Source organism: Cebus imitator, unplaced genomic scaffold (assembly GCF_001604975.1).
Source record: "Cebus imitator isolate Cc_AM_T3 unplaced genomic scaffold, Cebus_imitator-1.0 Scaffold121, whole genome shotgun sequence".
Classification (NCBI taxonomy): Eukaryota; Metazoa; Chordata; class Mammalia; order Primates; family Cebidae; genus Cebus; species Cebus imitator.
Genome location: NW_016107436.1, coordinates 4,822,132 through 4,841,854, shown reverse-complemented (window position 1 = coordinate 4,841,854; position 19,723 = coordinate 4,822,132). Strand labels below are relative to the sequence as shown.

Here is a 19,723-nt window from a genome sequence, read left to right as displayed (position 1 = left end):
AAAAAAAAAAAAAAAAAAAAAAAAGAAAAGAAATAAAATCTCAATAAATGGAGAGGCAGTCCATGTTCATGGATTAGAAGACTCAATATTGTCAAGATGGCCGTTCTCCTTAAATTGATCTATAAATTCAAAGTCCATTATCAAATTTCCAGCAGCCTTTCTTTTTCTTTCTGGAATTTGACAACCTGACCCTAAAATTTACATGCAAACAAAGGACCTAGAATAGCCAAAACACTTTTGAAAAGGGAGAGTGAAGTTGGAAGTCTTCATACTACTTGATTTCAAAACCTACTATAAAGTCACAGTTATCAAGACCATGTGGCATTCCTTTAAGGCTAGGCATATAAGTCAATGGATCAGAATTTAAAGTCCACAGAGAAACCTTTAAATATATGGTCACTTTATTTTGACACAGACACATCCTTAATCCAAGATTTCTCTGCTTGTAAAAGCCCTAATATAAAACAGTCTCTCACAGTGTGTGTGCTGCAGTATCACTCAGACTGCATTTCTGTCGAGCTAGCGAATGCATCACTGTCTGCCGGGTAAACTGCTACGTCATCCCTGCTGTTTGGCATGTTACAATGCTGGGATCAGTGTGGGCTTCTAGTTGGATTTTGTGCCAGGTATGTGTCTATGTTGGACACTGTTCATGGTAGATTAAAATGGGGATGCTTTAAATTTGGAGAAATGAATGTGGCTTTTATTTCTTGTATTCTAATATTAAAGAAAGATTGTGAGCAGCAGTGTCCATAAAAGATCTATGTAGATCCCTAGCTTTGCTTTTGGACCTAGGTATGCTGTGTTAGCGTTTGATTGTTGTAGAAACATCCCTTTGGTGAAAGGAAGCGTAAACTTGGTTACTGAGTGTGCCTCTTTAGTATATTTTTCTGATATAGTTGAATGCAAAATAGTCTGCCTTATTTTACACTTAGTGCTTTATTTGCATTTTTGAATGTTGAACTTGTATAACAAGTTATTTTTGTAGACACTTAGATGTGTGTAAAATTGAGCAGCTTCTCATCTGTGCTACTGTAACTGTCCTGAACAAAGGCTGCAGTGCTCTGTTTTTGAGACAGGTTATTCTGAAGAGACATAAGATAGAAGGGCTCCTCTGTGTCTGCTTGGTTCTTTAAAGGAAAAGTAACTTGACTAATTTAATGGGCATTGGCATATTGTAGAAGGAATGATGCACAGTACAGACCAGAGAACAACCAGGACTTCCATTTTATTATTATTGCTGGCTGTCATATATATTTATATGTGACAGGCTATATTTTATTATAGCCTGATTGAATTGCTTTCAAATTTGGGCAGCTTGAGTCTTTACGACTTAAGTTGTCCAAATGTCCTTAACATCAAGGTTTGTTGTAATCCTTTATCTTCTCTCTGATTATTTAACTTCTATCTATGCTTCACATCATTTGTGTACTTCTGTTTTGGAAGTTTTTCTGGAAGTTTAATATATTCTCGCATGGTTGGCATCAGATTGTTTACTAGCTCTATCCAGCATTTTGATGGGAAAATATTTTTTATGGTGCCCGATTCAGGTTAGATATGACTTTGGTGTACAGTCCTGAGGACTTGTCACAGAAAGGTGTTATTCTATAGATTTTAAGCCTTTAGGGTTTTTTGCCATTGCTTTTTCTCCTAATACACAGAATATCATAAGCATCTACTTAAGTAAAAGCTAAAAACAGGACGATGTTACAATATAACATTCAGCTAGTGTTTATTTCTTTGATATGTCTGTGACAAATTTGCTTTCACAGTAATATATGTGTCTCAGTAAGTAGTCTTTCTAGGCAGGATTTTTCTTCCCTGCTTAAACCAGTTTAGACCTCCAGCGTATTTGTCAGGGTCCCTTTTCCTTTTAAGGGTTTAACCCACATCTTTTCTGTATACCTTTTGTACCAGCTCCGTTCTTATTCTCAAGCTTTAGTGCATAAAACCTTAGTTTAGGTGTCTGTATGTACCATTGCTTTGGCCTGAAAATTAGAATTGTGGCTTACACTTGATTCTAAGTTCCCTAGTAGTGGCATGTTTCCTTTCTACTTGCTTTCTTTCCCACTTGACCTGCTTTTCCCTATGTATAGTTGGTATTATTTGTTTTGATTGGATCTCAGAAATTACCTATTTAGATCCTGCTGCCCTCCTCCCTCTGGATTTCATGACCCCATTATTTTCTTGGCTTAATTGTTCTTGTAAACTTTGTCTTTTTGCTCTGGGCTTTCCTTGTCATGTGCCCCTGGCAGCCAGGAGAGGCAGTGGAGCTTTTCTCCGTTGACTGTCAGAAGAAAGTGACTGTTGTTGAAACATGTTTGCTGCAACTAAAGCAGAGCTGCTAAAATCTACTTTCTAGTTACACAAGCTTTTAGATTTCTCCCGGCTCCTCTCAGTTCCCTTGGGAAATCAACTAATTTTGTGTGTAAGCTATGCATGTAGAGGAGAGAAGATCCAAAAGGAAGAAAGGTGGGGAAATAGGAAAACTGGGAACAAATTAGACAAAAATACTACAGTTTGAGGCCATCAGGAGTATTTTAGTCTGACTGAAGCAGGGCCAAGAAGTAGGCAGAAGGCATAGTATCTCTTGTCCTCCTGGGTTTTAAGCAGCTGCAGCAGAAGGAAGAACTGCAGCTTGTGTTTACAAGGCCAAAATCTGAAGAAAAGGCTTCCATTCCTTTGCCATCTTGATATGGAGGGTTCTCCAGAGGAAAATAAGGAAATGAGATATTACATGCTTCAAAGGTAAGTGTTAGGCTACCACATCTGGGATATATATATATGTACTGGTAAGGTACTAACAGCTAAGACCTGAAATTTATTTGATTTGATCATTTTTTTTCTGTCTTTAAAAAATGAAGGCTATTTTGTTTTAAAGAAAATGAATAAAAAGGGGCATATTGACTCCTGAATTTCTAAACCTTTATTTTGCATTGAGAATTTGATTAAAAGATCCCTGAGCCTGTGTGTGATATTACAGCTATGGTGAAAACAAGCACCCCATGCAGACCTTGCTGTGCTATTATTTCATGAAAGGAACCTCAGATGTGTCAAATTTACTCCCTGGATTTGCCTAGTATTTCCAGTGAAGTCTCTTCAACTGCTGTAAAGGAAGGATATTGGTTCTTTGTAGTATGTAGTCTTACAGAAAACGTTTTTAGAATGTGTGTCCGGGGCTAGGAAAGGTGCCTGCTGTAATTGTTCTGACATGGAGCCAGACTCGAGTTGTTGATGCTCCGAACTCCTTCACTTTGAGACCTTTCTTATTGCCGTTTGAACTCAGGCTGAGGAGAAAATGAGTCAGGCCTTCTTGGGCCTTCTTCAGGCCTCCCTGCAGAGAATTGACATAAAACACCTCACTGCAGCCTCGAACTCCTGGGCCCAAGTGATTCTCTCACCTCAGCCTCCTAAGTAGCTGGGACTACAGGTATGCACCACATGCCTGGCTAATTTTTTTTTTTTCTTTTTAAATTTTTTGTAGAGATGAGGTCTCACTATGTTGCCCAGGCTAGTCTCAAACTCCTATACTCAAGCAATTCTCCCACCTTGGCCCCCAGAAGTGTTGGGATTATAGGCATAAGCCACTGTGCCTGGCATCCCTCCAATATCTTTTTTGTTTGCTTGCTTGCTTTTATAATGTAGAGTTTTTAAAGAAAATTACTGAAAATTCAACTAAATTTAGGCAAAGACAGAAAATAAAAAACACTGAGTTGGCAAAATCTGTCTTTAGGTCATCTTTTCCTTTTCTGTTCCTTTTTTTTCCCCCAACTACCTCTATAATTGCCTTTTTTTTTTTTTTTTTTTTTACAATTTCTTCCACCTTTTGAGAGGATAACCAAGCAAAACTTCCACTTGAGAGTCACAGAGGTAAAAAAGGTAAGTAAAAAGTAGCTAGGTGCAGTGGCATGAATCTGTAGTACCAGCTAGCTACTCTGGAGGCTGAGGCCAGAGTATTGCTTGAGTCCAAGAGTTTGAGGCTGCAGGGAGATATGTTCCTGCCACTGCACTGCAGCCTGGTCACCAGTGAGAACCTATCTCTAAAACTTTTTTTTTTCAAAGTAACTGAGGTGTCATATATTATGTATAATCTATGTTGTGTGTGTGTGTGTGTGTGTGTGTGTGTGTGTGTGTGTATGTGTGTATATAGCATCAAAAATTTTTATGTATATACATGTGTAAATATATATTTCAAAAATGTATATATAGGCTGGGCATGGTGGTGGCTCATGTCTCTTATCCCAGCACTTTCTGAGGCCGAGGCAGGTGGATCACCTTAGATCACGAGTTCAAGACCAGCCTGGCTAACATGGTGAAACCTTGTCTCCACTAGAAATAGAAAAATTAGCTGGGTGTGGTGGCAGGCACCTGTAGTCTCATTTACTTGGGAGGCCAAGGCAGGAGAATTGCTTGATCGCTCGAACCCAGGAGGCAGAGGTTGCAGTGAGCAGAGATCATGCTATCACATTCCAGTCTGGGTGACAAGAGTGAAACTTTGTCTCAAAAAAAAAATATATCTATATCTATCTATCTATATGTATATATAGATATACACATGTATATATATACACACACATATAATGTGTTTTATATATAACATTGTTTTTATATAAAACTTCATGCCTATACATATAGAAATAAAACATGCGAGTATATATATATATCTCTATAAGTATATATTAATATATAGTGTCTGAATGTTTGTGTCTTTGCCAAAATTTATATGTTGAGGCCAGGCGTGGTTCACACCTGTAATCTCAGCACTTTGGGAGGCTGAGACAGGCAGATCACCTGAGGCCAGGAGTTCTAGACCAACCTGGGCAACATGGCACAACTCTGTCTCTACTAAAAACACAAAAATTAGCTGGGTGTGGTGGCGGGAGCCTGTAATCCCAGCTACTCGGGTGGTTGAGGCATGAAAATCGGTTGGACTTGGGAGACGGAGGTTGCAGTGAGCTGAGATGGTGCCACTGCACTCCAGCCTGGGCTGGAGTTTTTGTGTAATATATGCACACAAAATGTATACATTAAAATCTAATCACCACCGTGTCAAGAAGTGAGGCCTTTGGGAGGTGAGTAGGTCATGGGGCAGAGCTCTCATGAATGGGATTAGTACCCTTATAAAATAGGCTCCAATGATCTGCCTTGCCCCTTCCACCATGTGAGAACACAGTGAGAATGAGGCAAGCGACTAGGACCTGGAGGCAGGGAACCTAAGGACTACCTAGAACTAAATCAAATGAAAACAAACACTTCCGCTATGACAGGAAACATCCTTTTCATTTACATAACATGTACACTAAATAAATGACTGTAACTTTACTTCATCTTCATTTATATAGGATGTACACCAAGTAACAATGGAAATCTCTAGAGGGTATTTAAACCCCAGAAAATTCTGTAACCAGACCTTTGAGCTACTTGCTTGGGCCAGCACCCAATCTGTAGAGCCTGCTTTATTTTTTCTTTGTTTTTGTTTTTTTTAATTTTTGGATTTTTTTGAAACAGAGTCTTGCCCTGTTGCCCAGCCTGGAGTGCAGTGGTGCGATTTTGTTTCATGGCAATTCTGCCTCCTGTGTTCAAGCAATTCTCGTGCCTCAGCCTCCTGAGTAGCTGTGATTACAGGCACCCACCACCCCGCCTGTCTAATTTTTGCATTTGTAGTAGAGACAGTGTTTCACCATGTTGGCCAGGCTGGTCTCCAACTCCTGAACTCAAGTTATCTCCCCACCTTTACCTTCCAAAGTGCTGGGATTACAGGCGTGAGCCAGTGTGCCTGGCTGTGAGCTTTCATTTTTGATACATCTCTGCTTTCATTGCTTTATTCTTTCCTTGCTTTTTTGGTGTGTGTGGTGTACAATTCTTTGTTCAAAACACCAAGAACTTAGACATCCTCCACTGGTAACATATTTTGCCAAGCCAGCCGGGAAGTAATCCCAAAGTTTGAGATTTATTTTTCTCCTTTGTTTTCCTTGCTCCATACAAGGGAATCTCAATCTCTCTCTCTCTCTCTCTTTTCCTTTCCAACTTGGGACCCTTGGTGGGCAGCGCTTAGATGCAGAGGCAACTGTAGGTTTCTGGCCAGGGCCACTCTGAAGGACTCTTTTTTATCTTTTCCAGTTGTGGTCCCTGATCCCTATATGTGGCACAGCTTGGGGCAAACTTGCACACGTTTCAGTCAACTTAAACCTTCTTTTCTCATGCTAAATTCTTCCCTCTCCTCTACTGGTTAAGGACAGAAGAAACCCACCCAGCCTCCAGTTCCCATCATTTCAGTTCGTGCCTATCACTCTAGTGGAACAGGAAGAATGGGAAAGTGTAGCCTTATTAAGTTATTAGGATGCCAGAAGTTGAGGCCTTCATCCAGTAATGAAAGGAAACCTCATAGTAGGCCATCGCCCCCTGAAGGGAAAACATGCAAAGCGGCACCAGTGCCCACCTAAGGTCAGAGACGTCTGACACTCTAAGACTAGACCCCAGAATGGGATGATCCAGGGATCCTCCATATCTCAACTTTTCCAAAGGGGACACCCTAGGCAGAGTTCTGACATCTAGTATTAAGCCCTCCTTAGAATTTTCTCTCGAAGTTGCAATGCTGTTTGGCCCCAATATTCTTTGGAATCTGGAGTTTGCTGTTGAATGGGAAAGTGGGATGGAGTTGCATGTATCAAACTGCCATGGAGACTGCTTTATCTGAAATTTTGGTTCCCAGCCTTCACTGGATTATCTACTGGGGCAAACAAAGTAAAACCCCCCCAAGCTTGTATTGCTGTCTCATGGCTTAAGGATCCAGGGTAAAAGCCATTGAATCTTCGTTTGTGTGCGTCTATATATGTCTAAATGTGTTCATTTGTATGTATACTTATATGTTGTGTCTACCCAAATTGGCTTATAAATAAAAAAGTGCTCATAAATAACCTTAATAAGCCTAAGCAATTTTCAAGTTCACGTGACTTAAGTATAACTTTACTAAACAAACTGGCTTTAACACTATTAATGAAATAAAAATAGAAACGCCTTCAGAATTGTCAGAATACATTTTTATCTGAATTTGATATTTGTCTCTGCTAAATATTTGGAGATGTCAACGTTTGGCCTAGGAGGTTGTGAAGCTACTAACTCAGCTCAAACAAAATGATCTTGGTTTGTATGCCTTTTTTTTTTTTTTTTTTTTGACAAATGAGAGTAATTTCATGTTGTTAGCTAAGTCTTGTGAGTTATTGGCAAAAAAATACCAATATATTTAACTTTAAGGCTGTTACTTAAGTTTAGGTGAGCAGTTTATGTTCACTGGCTATTAACATGGTTAACAAGGAAATAACTAACTTTAAATGATAGTGTCTAATATCTCCTTTTACAGAAGTAATCCAAATAAACTGTTAAAAATGAAGGAATTGAGTGTGGTGAATGGGATAAATGTTTTAGGTAAACTTTTTGTGTAAATTAAAATCTTGGCCAGGCATGGTGACTCATGCCTATAATCCCAGCACTTTGGGAAGCCAAGGCAGGTGGATCACTTGAGGTCAGGAGTTTGAGACAGCGTGGTCAGTGTGGTGAAACTCTGTCTCTACTAAAAATACAAAAATTAGCTGGGCATGGTGGTGTGTGCCTGTAATCCTAGCTACTTAGGGAGCTGAGGCAGGAGAATTGCTTGAACCTGGGAGGAGGAGGTTACAGTGAGTCGAGATAGCGCCACTGCACCCCAGCCTGGGTGACAGAGCAAGACTGTCTCAAAAACAAAAAAAGTCGTAAAATTATTTTTGATGCTTATTGAATATCTGGGTCAGTTCCAGTTAAGAAAGAGTTGTGATATAGAGAAATACATTTCTAAGAATCATGAAATTGTTCTTATCGATAATGCTTATATCTAATGATTTAGGATTTCTTGCTTTTTAGGGTTTCACTAAAGTTTTAGGTTGCTAAGGATAAGAATTCTATTTAACATATAATTAGCACACAAAATGTGCCAGAAAGTTGTGTGATTAGTGAGAAAAAATAATAATTTTGTCTAACTCAGAAGTTACCTAAAAGTTAGTTCAAATTACATATTTGAAAAGGTTATTTTTGAAACAGTGTTAAGAAATCAGTAAGTAGTGGAGAAAGATGTGGATAAATTTAGATAATAAAATATTCCTTAAAACCTGATAGAGAATTGGAGAAATTTGGTTAATTAACATTTTCATAGTCAAAGCTCTTAGTCTTGCTTAAAGTAAAAATAAGTATTGTAAAGAAATAGGTCTGCAGTTTGCCAATTTTTTTATATATATAGTTAAGTATGAAGCTGGATTTAGTGTGGAGCCAAATTTCACATACATGCTTGCATTGCTTCATACTATGTTTACTGTTTTGCATGGATAGTGCCAGCACTAGAGTACTTATTGGTCATTTGTCTAGAGTGAATTTCTTTTTTTTTTTTTTTGAGACTGAGTCTTGCTCTGCCGCCCAGGCTGGAGTACAGTGGTGTGATCTCAGCTCACTGCAACCTCTGCCTCCTGGATTCAAGCGATTCTCCTGCCTCAGCCTCCAGAGTAGCTGGGACTACAGGCATGCAACACCACTTTTAACTATTTTTTGCATTTTTTTTTTTTTAGTAGAGATGTGGTTTTGCCATGTTGACAAGGCTGGTCTTGAATTTCTGGCCTCGAGCCATCCACCGCCTTGGCCTCCAAAAGTGCCGGGATTACAGGTGTGAGCCATGCTCCTAGGCTTCCTATACTCTTTATCCTTTTTTATTATCTTCATTTTGAAATCTTTCAGGATGGCGTAAAGAAAAATGCTTGTATTAAAAGTCTTATCTTTCTTTTAACTTGCTTATAGAATGACTTTTTTTGGTTAACTTTTTGCTTTCTTTCCCTTGAGAGGAGTTTTTACACTTTGACTTATTCAGAAAGTTCCAAGGGGAATCAAAGCTTGTTTTTCTCAAGATGCTTTGAGAATGTCATAGCAGCATGATGGTAGCAAGGGTAAACCTTAAAAGACTATCAATATATAGTCTAATTTTGAATTATCTTTAAATAGTAAGTTTAGTGTTTGCCTCTCTTTGCATTACTTAGCAAGTTGAAACTATATTCACAAAATAAAATCATACAAATTTGCATGATGTTATACAGTTACACAGAGCTTTACAAATGCTCGTTTCACCTTCTTTAAAATTAGCTATTATCCCTCAGGCCATTGAACAGATAATATATTTCCTTAAAAGTAGTTCAACTTGCTTATTAGATACAAAGCATATTTTTAATCGAATATATGAAATTCATCCTACATTTTGCACAACATTAAAAAATTATTTCTTAGAGCAGTCAAATTAACATTCCAGTGTCTTCACATTTTAATAGTTTCAATGAAAAAAAAAAATTCTCCTAAAAGGCATTGCCCTTTACTCTTGCCTTTCCTTCATGTTTCATTTTATCTTAATTTTTTGATTACTTTAAGACTATATTTATTTAGTATATGTCCTCTCAGATTAGTATAATCATATCAGTCATTTATTTAATAACATCATCAGGCATTCTTTCAGTTCTTGATAGAATTGAGATTTGTAATAGTTAGTATGGCTGGAATGTATTTGGGGCTTATATATAAACATTGGAAGACATGGTCAGCAAAGATCTAAGAAATTTGTTCTCCATAAACTGTTTCCAAACCACTGCCCCTGGGCTGCATACAGCCCAAGACAGCTTTGAATGAGGCCCAACACAAATTCATAAACTTTCTTAAAACATGATTTTTTTTTTTTTTTGAGAAAAGAAAGAAAAAAGGGAAAGAAAGAAAAATAAGAATGAAAGAGAAAGAGGGAGAGAGAACAGGAGTCTTGCTTTATTGCCCAGGCTAGAATGCAGTCTAAAAATGGGTATTGAAAACCTCTTTTATGCCAATAATTGTGCTTAACAATGGAGACAGGAAGGAATAAGGGAGGAAAATAACAAACAAGCAGCCAACCAATATTTCATTTAAACCTGTGAAATGCTATGCAATTACTGAGGAGCGATTTACTTCCAATTATGTAGTCACTTTTAGAGTAGGTGTGATGTGGTACTGATAAGAATGTATGTTTTGTGGATTTGGGGTGGAGAGTTCTATAAATGTTTATTAAGTTTACTTGTTCCAGGTCTGAGTTCAAGTCCTGGATATCCTTGTTAATTTTCTGTCTCGTTGATCTGTCTAATATTGACAATGTGATGTTAAAGTCTCCCACTATTATTGTGTGGGAGTCTAAGTCTCTTTATAAGTCATTAAGAACTTGCCTTATATATCTGGGTGCTCCTGTATTGGGTGCGTATGTATTTAGGATCGTTAGCTCCTCGTGTTGCATTGATCCTTTTACCATTATGTAATGCCCTTCTTTGCCTCTTTTGATCTTTGCTGCTTTAAAGTCTATTTTATCAGAGGTGAGAATCACAACTCCTGCATTTTATTTATTTATTTATTTAGCTCTCCATTTGATTGGTAAATCTCCCTCCATCCCATTGTTTTGAGTCTTTGTGTATCCTTGCATGTGAGATGGGTCTGGATGCAGCATACCAATGGATTTTGGCTTTTTATCCAGTTTGCCTGTCTGTGTCTTTTGATTGGGGCATTTAGTCGATTTAAATTTAGGATTAATAATAATATATGTGAGTTTAATACTGCCATTTGATGCTAGCTGGCTGTTTTGCCCATTAGTTGATGTAGATTCTTCATTATGTTGATGCTCTTTACCTTTTGATATATTTTTGGAAATGGCTGATACTGGTTGTTCCTTTCTATGTGTAGTGCTTCTTTCAGAAGCTCTTGTAAAGCAGGCCTGGTGGTGATGAAATCTCTGAGTACTTGCTTGTTCACAAAAGATTTTATTTTTCCTTCACTTATGAAGCTTAGTTTGGCTGGATATGAAATTCTGGGTTGAAAGTTCTTTAAGGATGTTGAATATTGGCCCCCACTATCTTCTGGCTTGTAGGGTTTCTGCTGAGAGATCTGCTGTGAGTCTGATAGGCTTCCCTTTGTGGGTAACCTGACCTTTCTCTCTGACTGCCCTTAGCATTTTCTCCTTCATTTCAACCCTGGTGAATCTGAGGATTATGTGCCTTGGGGTTGCTCTTCTTGAGGAATATCTTTATAGTGTTCTCTGTATTACCTGGAGTTGAATATTGTCTTGCCTTGCTAGGTTGGGAAAGTTTTCCTGAATAATATCCTGAAGAGTATTTCCAAGACAAAGAGCTTGGATTCATTTTCTTTGTCGCATTCAGGTACACCTATCAAACGTGGATTAGGTCTTTTCACAAAGTCCCATACTTCTTGGAGACTTTGCTCATTCCTTTTTACCCTTTTTTCTCTAATCTTGTCTTCTCATTTTATTTCAGTGAGTTGGTCTTCGACCTCTGATATCCTTTCTTCTGCTTGATCAATTCGACTGTTAAAACTTGTGCATACTTCACGAAGTTCTCATATTGTGTTTTTCAGCTCCATTAATTCACTTATGTTCCTCTCTAAATTGTCTGTTCTCGTTAGCATTTCATCAAACCTTTTTTCAAAGTTCTTAGTTTCTTTGCATTGGGTTAGAACATGTTCTTTTAGCTCACAGAAGTTTCTTATCCACCTTCTGAAGCCTGATTCTGACAATTCATCACACTCATTCTCCATCAGGCCTTGTTCCCTTGCTGATGAGGAGCTGCGATCCCCCGAAGGAAGAGAGGCATTCTGATTTTGGATGTTTTCAGCCTTTTTGTGCTGGTTTCTTCCCATCTTTGTGGATTTATCCACCTGTCATCTTTGTATTTGCTGACTATCAGATTGAGTCTCTGAGTGGACGTCCAGCTTGTTGATGGTGATGTTATTTCTGTTTCTTTGTTTTCCTTCAGCGGATGCCCCACCCCCACAGAGCTGGACCTTCCTGGGTTCAGCTATGCTTGCTGTGAAACTCTCAACCATTAGCATTTCCAATTGCTGTTTTTTTGTGGGGGTGGGACCAGCTGAGCCTGATCACCTGGCTCCCCGACTCAGAGCCCCCTTTTTTTCTTTTCCTAATTGAACGGCCGATTATCTCCCAGGTGCCCCAGTCGCCCACCGAAAAGGTGCCAGGATCTATGCAATTTCCCATGTGGCAGCAGCGCCAGCTGAAACAGCAGTGCTGAGATTCATGGCGCTTTTCTGCCCGGGAATCTCCCTGTCTGCCTCCGGGCGTCAGTCCCCTTTTCAATCAGTTGAATGGCAACTCTGCCTTCCCGGAGCACCAAACACCAACTAAAAGGGCACTCAGTCCCGCATATTCCACACTGAGAACTGCCGCACCGGGACACCGGCAAAACAACCGCGCCGGCCAAAAGAGTCATGCTGGCAACCCATGGGACTCCTCCGCTGGGAACCCCTTGGTCCGTAGGCAACAAAAATTCATCTGGAAGTTTAGCGTCCACTCACTCCCTGCGCCTTTATTGGGAGCTGCAATCCTGAGCTGCTGCTAGTCGGCCATCTTGGATCTTGCTCCTTTTTTTTTTTTTTATTCATCAGCTATCATTAGTATTAGTGTATTTTATATGTGGCCCAAGACAATTCTTCCAACGTAGCCCAGGGAAGCCAAAAGATTGTATACCCCTGCTCTTAAAACATAATTCTTTACATGAATATACAGTGAGTAATTAACTGACCATATTCAATACAGATTAACTTAAGGCAGTACTGTAGGGGATCAAGTTCAAGGGCTTGGATTCGGAAAGGTTGGATTCAGATCTGTTTTGTCACCTCTGGCTGTGTGAACGATCATGGGCAAGTTACCTAATCCCTCTGAGCCTCACTTTTTTCCATTTGTAAAATGTTGCTCAAACAGCATTATTGTCAGGATTAATATGCCTTGCATGTAAAGAGCTTAGCATAGTATCTGTCCCATAGCGAGTACTCAGAAATGGTAGTTATTTTGTGTAGTTGTCAATAATTAATAAATAATAATCATCACCATTTAAAAATGTTTGAGCAGGCCGGGTGTGGTGGCTCCCACTTGTAATCCCAGCATTTTGGGAGGCTGAGGTGGATGGATCACTTGAGACCAGGATTTTGAGACCGGCCTGGCCAACATGGTGAAACCCCATCTGTACTAAAAATAGAAAAAATTGGTTGAGTGTGGTGGCATGTGCCTGTAATTCCAGCTATTCGGGAGGCTGAGGCATGAGAATCACTTGAACCTGGGAGGCAGAGGTTGCAGTGAGCCAAGAGATTGTGCCACTGCACTCCAGCCTGGGTGATAGGGTGAGACTCTTATCTTAAAAAAAAAAAGACCCCAAAGATGTTTGAGCAGCTTCTGTCTGTGCCAGGTACCCTTTGGAGCTGGAGATATAACAATAAACAAGGATCTCTGATCTCAAGGGATGAATAAGAATATCTGACCTTAAGTAACACACACTCTTTATCGGGGAAAACAGATATGTTAAACTCATGTAACAGTCCAGTATGATTAGGAGGAAAGATGTAAGTGCAAGTTCTGGTGTGGCACAGGGGAAGCTCAGTTACCTACCACCTTAAGGGTTGGAGCTGGAAGGATCAGTATCAGCAAAGGCTCACTGGGAGTACTGACAGGCTAACTGCATTTTGTAGAATGAATTGGACTGGTACTGACAAAAATGTTATAATGCAGATAGAGTAGATTGTATTTCTGCTGGAAAGCACATGATGTTGGTTAGGTATCTAAATGTATATAGGGGTAATGGAGAAATGGAAGTTTCTAAGAAGATCAGTCCTAGTTTGTACTTTGATTGACATTTGTATCCTCAGATTTTTAAATACTTGTGGGATATGAAGTGGAGGTGCCTAGAGGGTTGAAGGTAATGAGGACGAATGAAGAAATGTTTGATTGCGCCGTACCTATAGTTGCTGATTTTCAAGATGTGGGTACTTCCTTAGCCTTATTCTCTGTGTTGCCTTTCCATATCATTAGTAACAGTTCTTTAAAAGCCAACTTTATTGAGGAATAATTTACAGTCAAATGGACCTGTTTTATGTGGACAGTGAAATGATTTTTTTTTGAGATGGAGTTTTGCTCTGCTGCCTACGCTGGAGTGCAGAGGTGTGATTTCAGCTCACTGCAACTTCTGCCTCCTGGGTTGAAGCGATTCTTCTGCCTCAGCACTCGAGTAGCTAGGACTACAGGCACGTGTCACCATGCCTGGCTAATTTTTGTAATTTTAGTAAAGACAGGGTTTCACCATATTGGTCAGGCTGGTCTCAAACTCCTGACCTCAGGTGATCCACCTGCTTTGGCCTCCCAAAGTGCTGGGATTACAGGCATGAGCCATCATGCCCTGCAGTTAAATGAGTTTAGTTTTAAAGTCAGGTTTGTTGAGGTATAATTTATGTACAGTAAGGTTTACCCCCTTTTTTTTTTGGAGGCAGGGTCTCACTCTGTCACCCAGGCTGGAGTGCAGTGGTGTGATCACAGCTCACTGCAGCCTAGTCCTCCCTGGCTCAAGTGATCTCCCAGCTCAGCCTCCCAAGTAGCTGGGATTACAAGCATGTGCCACCAAGCCCAGCTAATTTTTTGATTTTTTTGTACTGATGAGATCTCTCTGTGTTGCCCAGGCTGGTCTTGAACTCCTGGGCTCAAGCAATCCTCCTGCCTCGCCCTCCTAAAGTGCTGGAATTACAGGTGTGAACCACTGCATCAGGCCAAGTTCACCTTTTAAAATTATGTATTTTGATGGTTTTAACACATACATCTACATATCTAACCATTACTACAAGATCAAAATACAGAACGTTTCCATCATTCCCATACCCCTTTGCAGTCAGTTCCCACAGCCCAGCCCACTGATCAGTGTTTTGCACTATAGATTAGGTATCATTGTTATAAAAGTGGAGTCATATGGTATACACTTTTTTGTGTTTGGTTTCCTTCTCTGAACATGATGTTTTTGAGATTCATTCATGTTATTGCTCAGTCTTATACACTGATACTGATAATGATCCATGGACTTGGGCCCCAAAGGAAATAGGTTCATGACAAAGTTAAGGACAGGAAGGTAATTTTTATTTATTTAAAAATATGTGTAATAAAAATGTTAGAATATATGAAGGAAAAATTAATCAATTGAAAAAAAAAAAACAAAACATGTACCCTGGCGCTGTTTTCAGACCTCATTTGTTTACTATCATTAGATGTGTTGCATAGTGTAATTGGAAGAACATTGAAATGACCATGAAACATGGTTTTCTGGTCCATCTATGCTACAGATTTTTTTTTGTGACCTTAGACAAATCATTCTACTTGTGGGCCTCTTTTTCTATATGGTCCTTCTTAACTTTAAAGTTCCAGTCAAGATGCCACATAACTAAATACCTTGATAGAAAAGGATGAAGAAAATTTTATTAGATTGAGCAGCTTGAAATGTCAATCTCTAAGAAGGGTACAGAGCATTTTATATGAGTGCCAACAGCAGAGTACGTAACCTTTGTTACGGCTGTCCTTTAGTAGGCAAAGTAGCTGCTAGATTCTGAACTGTTCCTTCTTTTTTTTGTTTTTTAAGATGGAGTCTTGCTCTGTCACCTAGACTGTTGTGCAGTGGCTTGATTTCTGCTCACTGCAGCCTCTGCCTCCTGGATTCAAGCAATTCTCCCACCTCAGCCTCCTAAGTAGCTGGAGGTTTAACCATGCCTGGCTAATTTTTTTTTTTTTTTTTTTTTTTTAAGTGGAGACAGGATTTCACTATGTTGGCCAAGCTGGTCTAGAACTCCTGGCCTCAAGTGATCTGCCTGCCTTGGCCTCCCAAAGTGCTGGGATTACAGGTGTGAGCCACCATGCCCAGCCTTGTCCCTTCTTGTTATGCTCCTGTAGGTTGTGGTTTTGCAAGTTAAGAGCCACACTAAGTCATGTGAGGTATAGGGAAGATGTCCACTAATTGAGTTTTATGGATAGAGACACTCAGAGAAGAAAGAAAGATTGGTTTTATTTATATATGTACATGTAAAACACCGTATGTGCACAGAAAGCTAGATGGTGTCCTGCATATGTGAAGATTTTAATCATATTTTATTAGTTTGAAACGATAACTTACTGCAGCATCAAGGTTAAATTGTAGCCGAAAGGAAGAAAAGATGGGACTAGAAAAAGAAGATAGCTGTCTATCAAACGCTGATATCCACTATCTTATTTAATCGTCTGAACACTCTTTTGGAGGGTCTATCAGTTAAGGTGCAGTCACAAGGAAGAGAAATTGCGCTAGGTGTTATTAACAGAGAGCATTCACTAGTGAGAATTGCTTTCTTGAGTGCTGGAAGGATAAAAGAACAACAACAACAAAAAGGCATGCTAAGGTACCCCAGAGTTAATAACTAGAGGAAGTAGCTATCACCCCTCAAGACTGGGAGAACAAAAGGGAAGCGGCAGTGTTACCAGAACCTAGGAGCTTGGTGAAGGTCCTCTGGGGAGTGGTGCCTGGACCTCTGGCCATAAGCTTTGAGTAGCTGGTACTCAGATCCTTGAGGAGACCTGGCCTGACAGGTGATTGATAGGCCCAGGCAGTGTTGTCCAGAGGATGAGTGATTACGGCAAGGTTGATATTCTGACTGCCAAAGACCCACAACCCACTGCTGCTGGTACCTCTATGGCCTTTCGCCAGACTGTTGAAAGAAGCTAGAGATTGGAATTAAGTCTCTGGCCCTTTTCTTACCTTTCTGCCTTCCGGTTTGGTGAACAGAACAGGAAGGAGCTAGCAAGGAGTCTTGGAAATGAAGTTTGCAGAATCTTGGCCCCATTGTCACAGAGCAGAGCATAAAAGGGTAGGCATGGAGCTGAAAGATATAAGTAAATAACTGGGACAGTGAATATTATGCATATTTTACAAAGAGAACACTGGAGCTGAAAAGGTTGAATTATTTGCAAAAGATCATTTAAGTGGAGTGATCTGGAATATAAACCCAGGCCTGTGCTGTTTCCACTATTGTATATTGTCTAATCCAAGTGGTATTGTTTATTAGAAACACTATTATTTTATGTACCACTAATGAAAAAATGCGGTACTGCCAGCCAGGCACAGTGGCTCACACCTGTAATTCTCAGCATTTTGGGAGGCTGAGGTAGATGGATTACCTGAGGTCGGGAGTTCAAGACCAGCCTGATTAACATGGCAAAACCCTGTCTTTACTAAAAATACAAAAATTAGCCAGGTGTGGTGGTGCGTGCCTGTAGTCCCAGCTACTCTGGAGACTGAGGCAGGAGAATTGCTTGAACTTGGGAGGCGGAGGTTGCAATGAGCCGAGATCCCACCAGTGTACTCCAGCCGGGCAAGAGAGTGAGACTCTGTCTTAAAACAACAACAACAAAAGCAGTACTGCCAATTTAATAAGGCATCAATTGTAAAATACATACCAATTTCAGAGATTTTTTTTTTTTTTTTGAGACACCCACCATCTCATTCTGTCACCCACGCTGGAATACAGTGGCATGATTATGGCTCATTGTAGCCTTGACCACCCATGCCCAAGCAATTCACCTTCAGCCCCCCAAGTAACTGGGACTACAGGCGCACAACACCATGCCAGCTAATTTTTGTATTTTTAGTAGAGTCAGGGTTTCGCCATGTTGCCCAGGTTGGTCTCGAATTCCAGGGCTCAAGCCATCCTCCCATCTCGGTCTTCAAAAAGTGCTGGGATTACAGGCATGAGCCACTGTACTTGGCCTCAGAGATTTTTTTTTAAAGTAAAAAGAAAAAAAGTAGCACCTTAAAATTGATTAAATATGGCATTATGCTGCCTTATATGTAATTTTGTTTTGGAGCTGTTGATTTTGAAATACCTAAGGGATACCCAGGTAAAACATTTAGTAGGCAGTTTTAAAATGTGGAGTTATAGCTCATAAGAAAGATGGAAGCCAGAGATACAGAGGTGAAGGTCATCTGCACACCAGAGTCATGATCCAGAAACAACCTTCTAACTTTTGTTTTTGACTTTAATAGTCTTTAAGTCTATTATTTATACCTTCTCATTTTATTCTGTCCTTTGCCTATCTCTTTGCAATGACAACTGTTGGTAAACTTTATTGTGTTTTATTATTCAGGAACACTTTTTTTTTTTTTTTTTTTTTAAATTTCCACAAGCAAGAATTGTTTTCGTTTCCCTTTTTTATTTGAAAAGTATGTGACCTGCCAGCATGCAGTCTTCACAAGGGTGCAGTTGTGAAAGTACTGTTGTGGGTATGGTAGTGAAAAGCAGGTCTCCAGAAAATACAGATGGTATGAAGAAATCCTTCTATAGATTTTCATGGTTTCTCTATTTTTAAAGGTCCAGCATGTCTGGCTTGCACCTAGTAAAGCAGGGCCGAGACCGAAAGAAAATAGATTCTCAACGAGATTTCACCGTGGCTTCTCCAGCAGAATTTGTTACCCGCTTTGGGGGAAATAAAGTGATTGAGAAGGTAAGTTGTAACTTGCTGAATTATTTTGTCAAAAGCACATAAGATTTAATGCCTGCCTAGATTTGTTATCTAGATTTGCTCCCAGTTGATATTTAGATTCTCAGAGGCTTTGCCTCTTTATGTGAATTACTCTTTCTGCCTCCTTAGCATCCTGTTAATATAATTTTACTTTTTTTCTGTAATATGTATTTACCATGGATAATTTAGTCATAGCTAATTAAGGAGTTGAAATAGTGCTTTATAAAGTTATTTTTGAGTCCTAGCAGCTTGGGAGGCTGAAACAGAAGGAATTCTTGAGCCTGGGAGTTCAAGGTTGCAGTGAGCTATGGATTGTGCCACTGCACTCTAACTTGGGCAACAGAGAGAGACCCTGTCTCAAAACAAAAAAAGTTATTTTTGAAAGATCTTGTGAGGGTGGGACTGCACTGATCCAACAGGGTGTGAGGAATTGATTAGCTTGTAGGTGCTGGTGGAGAGATAATATGCCACAGCATTGGATTGAGAGCTAAGGGAGTAGAGAGAGTTTCAGAAGAGAAGGCTTAAAGAGTTTGATACAGTGTGACTTACTGGTTTCTGCCAGGTATTTGAGATGTTTAAAGGGAATATACCACATGATATACTTAGAGATTCCAGGTATTTTGAAATGTAATTCTGTGTTACTTTTATCTAAACCATGTCAGAGCTGAGAGGATGATTCGGTTGAAATAGCTTCCAGTGATTAAAAGATTAAAGAATGGGGACCTATATTTCTACTCCTAAAATTATTACTTCAGCAGCATCCTTTTATTAGTCTTCCAATAAAGATAGATTATGTATCTATTAGTCTGTGTTATCCTCAGAGGCGTGACTGCAGGGCAGGTAAGGAGATGAAAGATTTGTTTACAGAAAGTCTCAGGATTATTTGATTTTTCTACAACAGTGACCATTCTTTCTGAGGCATTCTCTGCAATTCTCAGGCACTGGAGTTCAGTATTTTGGAGAAAAGTGACTAATACCAGGGGTTTTAAACATGTTCAGTGCTCAGTATCTCATTTCATGGCAACAGAGAATAGTGCATGGCCCTGTACTGGTTGGCCTTCCCTGGTTCCTGATTTCATAATACATCATCCCCCTGAATTTAATTTTCTTCTGTTCCCTAGTAATTGATATGGTAGTATGGTAGAATAATTCATAAACTTACAGGATTTGAGTAATTGTGACTTCTCCCTCAAAATAAATGAAGTTAGAAAGGAGTGTATTTTAGCTGGCACATACTCAAGTATTTGCTTAGCTAACATTTTAAGATATTGCTTGGCTATGGAGAAGCCAGCTCCTAACAGTCTGGACCAGTAACAAGAATTCTTGGTTGAA

At 39.6% G+C, this 19,723-nt stretch overlaps 1 protein-coding gene across 9 annotated transcripts in view; it reads left to right on the top strand.

Moving 5' to 3' along the window:
- ACACA (acetyl-CoA carboxylase alpha) overlaps window positions 1-19,723 on the top strand; it is a 324,534-nt gene that overhangs the window by 107,644 nt on the left and 197,167 nt on the right. For all 9 annotated transcript variants that reach the window (XM_017539866.2, XM_037742496.1, XM_037742495.1 and 6 more), the window contains one exon: window positions 18,241-18,373. In XM_017539866.2, the coding sequence (XP_017395355.1) occupies window positions 18,241-18,373 (133 nt within the window). The remainder of the gene's footprint in view (window positions 1-18,240; window positions 18,374-19,723) is intronic.